The following is an 11,470-nucleotide window of genomic DNA, read 5'->3' as shown; positions in this document are numbered from 1 at the left end:
AGAGGAGCCATATGGTCCCTGAACACTTATGGAACCATCTATCCATTTTCTCCTGCTTATCAAGGGCTGTGTCGCGGGGGCAACAGCCTAGCAGAGAAGCTCAGACCTCCCTCTCCCCAGCTACTTCCTCTAGCTTGTCTGGGGGAACACCAAGGCGTTCCCAGTTCAGCAGAGAGATTTAGTCTCTCCATCATGTCCTGGGTCTGCCCTGGGGTCTCAGGCATGTGCCCAGAACACCCCACTCAGGAGGCGCCTAGGAGGGATCCCTGTCAGATGCCCGAACAACCTCAACTGGCTCCTTACTTTGAGGCCCTCCTGGATGGCCAAATTCCTTACCCTATCTCTAAGGAAGAGACCAGGCACCCTTCAGAGAAAGATCATTACCGCCGCTAGTATCTGTGATCTTGTTCTTTTCAGTCACTACCCAGAGCTCGTAACCATTGGGAAGGGGAGTGACGTAGATTGACCAGTAAATTGAGAGCTTCACTTTTACAGTCAGCACTCTGTTCGATACAATAGACCGGTACAGCATCCACATCACTGCAGCTGCAGTACCAATCTGTCTCGCGATCTCCCGCTCCCTTCTCCCGTCACTCGTAAATAAGACCCCGAGATACTTAAACTCCTCCACTTTGGGGATCAATTCGTCCCTAACCTGTATTGGATACTCCATCCTTTTCCGGCCTTTTCCTTTTGCGAGAACCATGGCCTCAGATTTGGAGGTGCTGATTCTCATTCGCACCACTTTACACTCAGCTGGGAACTGCAACATTGCAAGCTGGAGTCCACTACCTGATGAAGCCAGCAGAACGACATTATCTACAAAAAGCAGAGACACGATTCTGAGCCTTCCACCACTTGGCTAGAAATTCTGTTCATACAAATTATTAACAGAATCAGTGACAAATATTATATAAATATTTATATATTAACTTTAGACTAGTAAATGTGATAAACTGTCAAAACTTCACATTTTTAGTTTCTTAAGCACATTGCAATGGTGCACCCTTATAGATTTTTTATCCAAATTTTTATTTATTGGATTATATTTTATCAGCTGAGACTTAAGAGCAATGAAACGATAAACTGTCTCTAAAAGTTTTAGATGTATGTTTGTTTTTGCTACTTTGGTCACCTTTTCAATATGTTTTTCCAATTTAAAATTCTAAAATGAGATCAAGATTTTTTACTTGAATCCTGTTTTTTTAATTGCCCAATAATCTATAAATTCACCTTTAGTTCAATTCAATTCAATTTTATTTATAGATTGCCAAATCACAACAGTTGCCTCAATGTGCTAGTAGGCTCAGAGACCTCTTTTAAGCAGTGAGCCCTGGAGGGAAAGCAAACTGACACAGTTTCCTTGATGTTCAGTGTAAGACAACACTTTTCAAGCTATGCTACCAAGCAATGCAAATGATAAAACAGTTGCAAGAAGACAGACAAGGCATGTTTTTCCCTGATATATCACTTTATCATCAGCATATATTTGAAAACCTACTAAAGCACGACAGTGGAAAATCATTCATATACACTGAGAGGTATAACATCATGGAAAAATAGGCAATCATAAAGACTGGATCTCATGGTCGTGGGTCAGTGACCCAGTGTTTTGTGTTTTGAATTATTAATAGGATTTGCTTTCATTATTGTGTAGAATTTCTAGTCTCTTGATTTCTGTGCTTTACCTGTGATCCATGTTCCCTCTGTTTCCTTGTGTCAGAGTAAAGTCCGTGTCTCTGTGCCTTTGTTATGTTTCCTGCTTTACTTTGATAGTCCTGTGTCCTTTGTTAATGTTTTTAGTTTTGCTTCCCCTTTGTCTAGTCATGTTTGATTTCTCCCAGGTGTGTTTCCATCCTGTTTCCCATTCCCTCATTATTCCCCTGTGTATTTAGGCCCTTTGTCTTCCTCTGTTTGTTGTCAGATTGTTTGCATATCATCCATGTCCTTTCTCCATGTTCTTCATCCAAGCCATTCATGTGCCGTGTTCTACATCTTATCTCAGGTTTCTGATTCCTTTATATTACTTTTGTAGCTGCCTCCTCATTTAGGTCTTTGTTTAGTGTAGTTTTTGTCATGTTCCGCTTTTGTTTGTGTTCTGTCCCCACTGCAAATAAAAGCTCGTTCACAGTGTCTGCACTTGGGTAAAATTTCTCTACCTCCACACATCTGCCCAGCCGTGACACTGGAGTGAGCTTGGCAAGGACCAAATTGTGATGGCTAGATGACTGGATGAGAGCAGCTCTTGTGGGGGTATTCCCTGTCCGCAGTGGTCAGTATCTATAAAAACTGACCCAAAAAAATGAATGATGGCGAACCAGGGTCATGGATTGCCAAAGCTCATTGGCGCAAGTTGGAGGCAAATGCTGACCTGTTTGATCTAGTCCAACAGACAAGCTGCTGCAGCTCAAATGATCAAAAAATGTAATGCCGATTGAGATAGCTGTCAGAACAGCTATTGCTCTTTGTCGCATATGGTGCTGCACAGACATTGACCAGTCAGGGTGACCCTGTCCATCAGAACTGGACTACCGAGGTATGATCTGATGAATCCCATTTTATTTTACACTACATGGAGGGCCAGGTGTGTGTGCGTCACTTCACTGGGGAACATCTGACACTAGGATGCTCCACAGGAAGAAGACAAGGTAGCGGAGCAATGTGATGCTTTGGGCAATGTTCTGCTGGGAAACATTGGGTCCTGTTACTTTGGCACACATCACCTACCTAAGCAATGTCGCAGACCACATGAACCCTTTCATGGAAATGGTATTTTCTGATGACGGTAGCCTCTTTTAGAAGTATTATGCACCCTGCCACAAAGTAAAAACAGTCCAGTAGTTCAGAAATGGTTTGAAGAGCACAATAAATTTGAGATGTTGACTTGCCCCTAAAATCCCCCAGATCTCAATTTAACCAAGCATCTCTGGAATGCACTGGACAAACAAGTTTGATCCATTGAGGCCCCACTTCACAACTTAAAGGACATTTTGATTCCAGATACTATAGCACAACTTCGGGTATCTAGTGGTGTCAGTCCCACAACCATTTGGGACTGTTTTGGCATTAAAAGGGGGACCAACACAATATTAGTCAAGTAGTTCTAATGTTATGCCTGATTAGTATAAAAAAGAAGTGTGCCGAGAACAGGTCCTTGTGGAATACCTGCCTTAGAGATTATAAAAGATTAATTTTTCATTAATAACACATATTTCCCAATAAGAAAGATAAGATTTAAGCAGTTCTAAGGTTTTGTCAGGTTATGTAACCTTAGAAAGTCTGAGGATAAGAATGTGCTGATTTAATGTATCAGTTGCCTTTTTAATGTCCAGATAGACAGCACCTACATCACCTTTGTATACTGATGAGTTAAGTTGTTTAGTAAAAAAAGCATGTGTAGTCTCTGTGGAATAATGAGGCTGAAAATCAAACTGTAGTTGATGCAGACTATTATTTGACTCAATGTAATTCAGTAAAATTTTCTACACCATTTTGGAAATATATAGGTAGAACCCTGAGCTATAATTGCCTATCTAACCAGCTGTACCTGAATTAAAAATTGGACTCACCAGTGCTTGCTTCCATTTATTGGGAAAGTTCCCACTATTGATGGAACGGTTAAAAAGAGCCATGAGAGGTTTCACCAAAACACTTGCTCAGAGGGAGTTTCTTCAAATTTTCCACGAACTTTAACTTCAGCTCCGTGGCATCCGATTAGATTTTGGTTGCCAAAGGTTGCTGTGACCTCACAAAGCCAATTTTTGGCAATAAAATCAAGTTTTTGTGGACTAAATTATGACAACATTCCACATAAATGTCTAAAACAATAAATGAAAAAGTAATGACATTTCACATCCAGATGTCAAAAGTTTGCATTACATCATTATGCAAAAGAAACATACAAAGAAAAAAAAAAAGACAGACAAAAAAACAAAACAACACCCAGAACAAGAAAAAAGCCCCACTTTTCTAGCCAGTGTTCAATACCAGGACAGTGTGCTTGGGAACAAAGGAAGAGACTCTGATTATATTTCAGATTTGTTCAGAAACTAAGTAGGTGACAGTAATTTTTAAAGGCCGCCTATTTAATTTATTCCATGTCATACAGTGTATTACACAGATTTGGGCAAACATGGATGTAAACCTCAACTTGACTAGCTGGCATACATTTCACGTCAGTAATTCAAGTAGCTGTCGATTCTTTTCTTGTAACTTTCCAGAGAGCTGATTAAAGGAATAGAGAAATTGTAAAATGTTGCCAAGATTTTCATTATTACTCATTGCCTCTCCCTAATGAAGAACATGCAGATCGCTTATTAAGCCCCATTTATAAAACTATCCCATTTGCAGCAATACACTAGCTTTTATACATATAATATATCTCAAAAGTATCTCAGAATTATAAATTTGAATCACCTAATTAACTTTTTTTTCCCACTTGCTTTTGCTCCTGAGTTAGTCCTGATTAAAAATGTAACTAGAATGATTATGTGAGCTGTTTGCTGAGTGGTAATGTGCACAGCCCTCATCCCTTGCGTGGTTTCGAGGTTGGATTAAATAAGCATCACACTGCAAGTGTTCTTTTCATGCAGAATTCTTGTGGGTTGTAACTTTAGAAAAATATGTTGCAATGACTATGACTGTTTATTTTACTTTATTTAATAAAACCCATATCCAGCATGTCTCTTCATACCAGAACCCGCCTGTTTTCTGCCTACTCAGAGCAGCAGGGATTTCATCTTGATCGCTGGCTGAACTCATGCTGATTAGATTTAGCGTGGAGAGATGCTCAGATGTTTTAAAAAAAAATGACACAAGATGCTTCCAAACTTCTTTGTATCAAAGCTTTTCTTTCCAGGAGAATGCTGCTCACAGAGAGTGGAATTATTTCTCCCCATTTTCTTTTTTTCTTTCAGTACAATAGCGCCAAAGCATTTCAAACTTTTGCTTCTTTGTGTTTTTCTTTAATGAATACCAAACATGTAAGTCTCATCGAACTGTTGCATCGGGGCTGTTTTTATACAACTCAAATTCACTATCTTGCTGTTCCATTTTTGCTCTTCTGGATAAACCTAGTACAACATGATTCAAAGACTAACAAAGTCTGTTCTTTGTGACCTGGGTCAAGATAACGAAGTGGAGAAGGCATCGGATGAATCTTATCTTCAGTCTGTGTGGTCATGGCAGATATCATGTCTATTAAAATGAGATTTACTGGCATTTTCCCTCTGCACACCATTAACAACAGCTAGCAGAAGTTTCCACAGAGATTTGATGGTATGCAATACTACAGCAACCCCCTAAAGCCTGAATGGCCCCTCTTTGGCACTGCGCACCCTGGCCCCAGCCCTCTTTCCATTAATTGGTCAGCAGCACTCTTTCATCTCTGTTAACGTGATCCAAAGCAAATAACATTACAGTTCACATTATGATTAGAGAATGTGCTTCATTTTGGTCCAACTCTAGAACTTCTGCTGTGCCGTAAATATAAAAGTCTGTGTTAGTAATGAATGGGTCTTATGGCAAAGCACAGAATAAGTGTAACTAATTTGATTTCAATAAAAATAGTTTTGCTACATTTATGGTGAATTTTTTTTGACGATTTTTAGTTTCTTCAGACAGTATTAGTTTTGTCTCAGCAACAATCTTTGCAAACGTTCAACATGTGCATGGAGCATATTTTATTTACATTGCAGTTCTTGTGTCGATCAAGAAGAAAGAGGGAAGAGGAAAATGACTGGAGAGTTCCAGGCCTGGAAATTTAAAGAGCTAATTGTAGTCACGGATGCTGTAATTGTCTGTGTCTACAGCAACACTGAGTCATTCTTCACAGTGAGGCAAGAACTGAATGCTTCTCTCGGTGGTTTAATTATCAGCTGCCTGACAGGCTCAGCAGAAAATGTTCAAGATGGACATCCCATTCTTTCCTCTACCTCCCCAGGAAACTCCCCAGTAATGTTCTTGAGAAAGCCATGTGTAACTGGCTTTGGATGCTGTGGGACTAAGCGTTGCAGTAAAAACCTTGAGCAGAAAAGGGTTGTTGATTAAAAGTTTTCAACAGTCTGGTGTCTTGCAAAACACTCAAGTTATATAAGAAGACTGAAGAACCTCAACAATGCCAGTAACAATTCTGGTACTTTTGAAGGCCAGGAAACACAGCAAGAGAGGTGAAATCGGGTCACGTCAAGTCATTTTTTGTTTTACAAAATGGCACAAATTATGAATTTGTCCCATGGAGCTCAACAATCTGCCTTCTGTTTTTGGACATTTGATGCTAAGTGAAAGAAAAGAAAGAGAGGATTCCATACAGCAATGCTCCATAACCACATTTATACAAGGCCTGTCACACATAATTGTGTGCCTTTTTATTTTTAAAAGAATTCCATTTTGCAGTTTTTGTGTAACCACATTATAATCCATGACAAAGTGCTTAGTTTTGTTCATGTTCTCAGTTTTTTTCACACAGAGTTTAACCCATAAGAAGGAGAAATCTATTGTAGAAGAACATGTAGGACTCTCATTTCCTTAATGTTTGTAGGCAACTGTCTTTACAACTTGGTCTAAAGGTATTATTATTACGATGACCACAGGGACATGTAAATGCTGAGCTAGTGACACAAACACATTAACAAGAGAACAATTCAACAGCGAGCATGTCTGTGGTGTATTTAAGTACAACTGCTGAGCTGTTATTACTCAGCCACAAAAAACTGTTTGTCCTATTCTCTCAGTTTACAAACTAAACAGGTTGTAAATACCAATTTCTTCTTAGATGTAATTTATTATTTAATTAATAAGTTTGACTGAAATAAAACACTGATTTTTCCAGGGCTACAATATGTGCACAGACCCTTAAAGCAGGTCAGCTACTGTATATACTTTATTCAAGTATTATCATGGAAGGGAAATACTGCATCAGTATTCATGCCACTAAGCTTTATTATACATCAGCAGATAAGGATGTATAAGACCTTATATAAACTATAAGGACATCAGTTCATAGGGGAACAACACCAACATTGTTATGAACTTCTTCCTTAACCAGACGCTCTGCAGTATTGTAATTAAAGGAAATCCGATGATTTTTCAAGTAAGTACCTCAAAGATATAACAGAGTTCCTTCATCTATGTATTGCTGAAGTGGTAGATTCTGAAAATGCACATAACATGGGCAAATAACAACAAAAACAACATTATAATAATACACAAAAACTAATCAGTTGAGTGAATGGCACTTAACCATAGGTTGCGGACGTTAACGCATGCGAGAATTAGAATAATTAGTTTTAATAGAAGTTTCTGAATTGCATGAGAGACAAAATGAACTGAAATTGCTCTTGCTTTTCAAATGATAAAAAAATATTGACGTCAAATTAATTTAAAAAAAGCATTTAGCGATGACCTTATTTTCCTTTATTTTAAAGCTGTCACAAAATTCACAACATCAGTACCAGCGTTTACTCGTTATTCCTCTAAAAGTGAGTCTCATCCACGTGTACCAATGTTTGCGCTGAACGTACTTCCTTAGCAACGTGTATCTGAACCAGGAAGTACTTGTGTATCCTTTAGCTAACTAGCTAGCCGTGGATAGCACAGAGTGAAACTGTCTGACAGTAAAGTTTGTCTCAGTTTGATTCATGCTACGTTTTTGCCTGTAAGACATATGCCAGGTGAACGTCGTGGTTAGCAGACAGTCGTGTCGCTTACAGGAAAGAAGGGCACGTTGTAAGTCGGGATTGTTTTATTGGTGTGTTAGCGAGCTAACAAGCAAAACACAAGACTGCTAGCTTGACTCGAAGTAACTTATTTGTCTGCAGTGTCCTTCTTATCAACCGTGCACGTAACACAAACGGAATAACGCCTCTTTATTATAAAACAACGCAAATCATAAAGTGGTATGCTTTGCATTAAGTGAAACGACTGTTTTGAAAGTTATTGATAACGTGAACTTACGTTAACGAGATGAGTGATGTCATGGGTGAGAATGGGTGCATGAAATGTGTGTTTTTTTTATCCACCTCTGGCCCCTGACGATTCAGGATGATCCCCGAAGTTGATTGGTTTTTGTAAATGTGCAAACAGTAACATTAAAAAGAATACAGTGCACGTGAAATTATAGTTTTAAGTCAATGGGAAATCTGTGTAGTTTAGAGCTACTTTGCTGGTATACAAGAGGCTCTTTTCCACAGTGTCGTATTAGACAGAAATGACAATGTCCTTTCCTCTTCCAGGTATGCGATGAAAATGATTTTCTTACCACTGTGTGATAGGCAATGATAGGCTTGACAAATTATGCGGGGGTTATGGAAAGTCTAATGAATTCTGCTGAAGAGAAGCAGCCCTCCTCTCCACTGACCAACTCATGGGCCAAAAAACAGGAATCAAGCAAGAGTCAAAAGCCAAATGGCGTTGGTGGCTTTGTTTTAGTGCATGCAGGTAACTATATATACCATAATTAGTAGGCAGAATCAAGCACAAATATAAATGCAAGTATATTTTTGTTGTATGATATTCACAAAACACCTGCTCACATTGCATCTGCCCATTTTCTCAAAAGTATTTCCTGGTTTTAGGGGGTCATCTGTGGTATTTTTAAAGCCTCTTTTGTTCTTTTTCTTTAACGATTTACTTTTAGGTGCAGGATACCATTCAGAATCTAAGGCCAAGGAGTACAAGCATGTATGCAAAAGAGCCTGCCAGCGAGTAAGTTTACCTTTAGGCCTGCTATAGCAAACTGCAAACTTGCTATGCTACCCATAATCAGTTCATTTTTAATATAATGTTAGTAAATGTATTTCATCTGTCTAAATAACTTGGCACTATTCTGCAAAATACTAGCTGATTACAGATAACCTCAACATGGACCATAATTTGAGGTAGCTTTTTATAAAGAATGACCTAATTTGCATGTACATTTACTTTAAACTGTAAATAAATATGTTGGTAGTCATATTTTGTTGACACCTTAGAGTCAATTTTTTTCCCTACTGGTTTTCTACTCTTGATTTACTTTATACAGAGATAAACTTAGTTGTTTTCTGTTTGAGATTGTTTACCAAACCTTTAGCATTTCATTCTAAAAATCAATTTATTGGGGTTTTTTGTTTGCTCAGTTTCTCTCTGGTCAGATGGGGAGTCTCTCAGAGCACCTGTCTCTGCATATTTTTCTGTGTTTTGACTGTACTACTCATACAGAATCACTCCAGTTTTTATTTGCCTGTGTTAATTTCATTTTACAGTGGGAAAGCCTTTGTTGTTTTGCATTCTAAAGCACCCTCTTTTACTTATGTTGAGTTTTATTTATTGTGCTTCCATCCTTAATTTTGAGCCCCAGGTTATTTCCAGCACTGTTACAACAAAGCAATACAATAAAGCAGTAGATGCATAAGAAGCTTGTTTCAACAGGATGCAGAAACAGTTCCCTTTGAAAATGAGTCTTTTGCTTGTATGCCAATGATAATTTCTTTCCTTGTTAAAAGATTTTAGCAATATGTCTGTGTTCTTTTCCTCTCATGCACAGACAGACGTGTATCTTTTGATTGATTTATAGGGCAAAGTGAAAAACAGCATTTATCTAATCAAACGCATTCTTCATCAAACGAAGATGATGTGTCATGTGACAGAGATATTGTCACACACACTTAGATTAGAAAGAGTGATGTGTTATAATGTGCCTGCAGTTTTTAGCCCTCAGGCCTGTGGAGTATTGTCATTATCTCACCGGGCAGGTGAGCGGACTTAGTAGTAAAATATGAATTGCGAAAACATAGTTTTGCCAGTTTTGAAGCAATGTGACTTTTAGACAAGTTGTGAGTCTTTTTAATCTAATGTTTACATCCTTTATGCCTCTTTTTACCTAAACCTGTTAATGTAGAGAGGTTTTTTGTATCTCTTTAGGTTATATTCAAACTGTATTTGATAATTGGTTTAAGTTGGGTGCTTCAGGGATATTAAAAAATGTCTTGCTCATATAAATAACTGACATTATTGTTCATATGAACTGAGTTTAGTTATATATTTACTGTTTTTCACTATAAACCTGTTTTGTTTCTTTTGCAGGCTGTCGACCAGCTCAAAGCTGGGGCACTTGCCGTGGAGGCAGTGGCTGCAGCACTAGTTGAACTTGAGGTTGGTTGGTTCTGATCCAGATTATAGAAAATTAACTTATATTGACACAGTTTTCAGTTACACGAGATCTACAAGTATGTTATGACCAAGATACATCTTAAAAACAAGTTAACTTTGAAATCCCAGATCACTGGAATGGTTCGCCTTTCAGGTTCTTGAAATAGTTGAGGGGTGACCACTGCACAAATAAATGCTTATTGAGACTAACAACAGTGTCAAGAAAATGGAAAGAGAAGACAAATTTTAAATAAGTCCACTGGGAACCTATTTGACTGCCACCATACTCTTGAAATATACCCTCCCTGGAGTGTTGAGAAAGTACAAAGTTTCAAGTGTTTGGAGATGTGGCCAATGAAAGAAGGGTGAAATACAACTGCCTCTAAATAAAATTCGTAACTTGAAGTACACTAGTAAGACCTGGCCAAGAAATACCCAACGACAGATTTTCTTTTAAAAGATTTTATGGTCAGATGGCAAGAAAGTGAGTCTTGATGGACCAGACGGATGGGCTCCAGTTTGGATCACTAATATCCGCAGCACTTTAAAGCGTAAAGTGTGATGGTATGAAGTGCTACCATTAAGGATGAGCTAATTGGACCTTTTTGTGTTGAATAGGGACTAAAATAAACCCCCGGTCTTACTGACAGTGTCTGGATAATACTTTCTTTAAACAGTAATACAAGTTTGCATTATTCAAAATAACCATAATCTTTGCTGGCTGTGGCAATCCTCCATTAAGATGACGTTAAGATATACTTGGAGAAAAGCTTTTTTTAAAGAAGTAAAACAAAAAGCTAAAATAAGCAGAATGTATATATAGCTTAATAAATATACATTATATGCATTCAATTAATGGTCTTTTGGGCTGTTCTCAAATCCATTTGAAAGCCTTTGATTGGAGCTTCAGTGAAAGACAGTCTTACAGAGTGAGTGCTTTTAAGGCTCAGGGCTATTCTATATAAATGAAGTGTGGCTACACAAACTGTACTGACTGTTTTTGAATAATTGGCAAAATATTAAAAACTATTTTTATTTTGCATTATTTATTTGTTAAACTTCCTCTAAAAATTGAGCACAGCCTGTCTGGAATAAACGTATTTATGAACTGAACTATAGGCTTTTAAGGCAACAATAGTTGAAGTTATTACTTTAGCTCTCTTAGTAAACTATAGGCTGCTTTCTAACCTTCCTTTTATTTAACAAAAAAATCTTGAAAGAGCAGTTTTTTCCTTTGCAAACTGATCATTTGCAAAGGAATGGTTTATTTGAAGAGTTTCTGTGCATCATAAGACAGAAACAGCAGTTACAAATTGCTGGACTTAACCTCAAGTACAGTTCGGAT

The 11,470-nt window shown here is 38.0% G+C and overlaps 1 protein-coding gene across 4 annotated transcripts in view; it reads left to right on the top strand.

Moving 5' to 3' along the window:
- The first annotated feature begins 7,533 nt into the window (after positions 1-7,533).
- The window catches only part of tasp1 (taspase, threonine aspartase, 1), a 43,799-nt gene continuing 39,862 nt past the window's right edge, over positions 7,534-11,470 (top strand). Inside the window, exons 1-4 of one of the 4 annotated variants that reach the window (XM_085182511.1) lie at positions 7,534-7,722; positions 8,232-8,436; positions 8,636-8,703; positions 10,060-10,128. In XM_085182511.1, the coding sequence (XP_085038637.1) occupies positions 8,274-8,436; positions 8,636-8,703; positions 10,060-10,128 (300 nt within the window). In that variant the 5' untranslated portion in view covers positions 7,534-7,722; positions 8,232-8,273. Of the gene's footprint in view, positions 8,437-8,635; positions 8,704-10,059; positions 10,129-11,470 lie in introns of all 4 variants that reach the window. The other 3 variants (XM_085182512.1, XM_085182508.1, XM_085182509.1) reach the window with 3 other exon arrangements.

The sequence above is a fragment of the Neolamprologus multifasciatus genome, chromosome 13, assembly GCF_963576455.1.
Source record: "Neolamprologus multifasciatus chromosome 13, fNeoMul1.2, whole genome shotgun sequence".
NCBI classification, from domain to species: Eukaryota; Metazoa; Chordata; class Actinopteri; order Cichliformes; family Cichlidae; genus Neolamprologus; species Neolamprologus multifasciatus.
The sequence above is the reverse complement of the archived record's forward strand: the minus strand, read 5'-3'. Positions and strand labels throughout refer to the sequence as shown.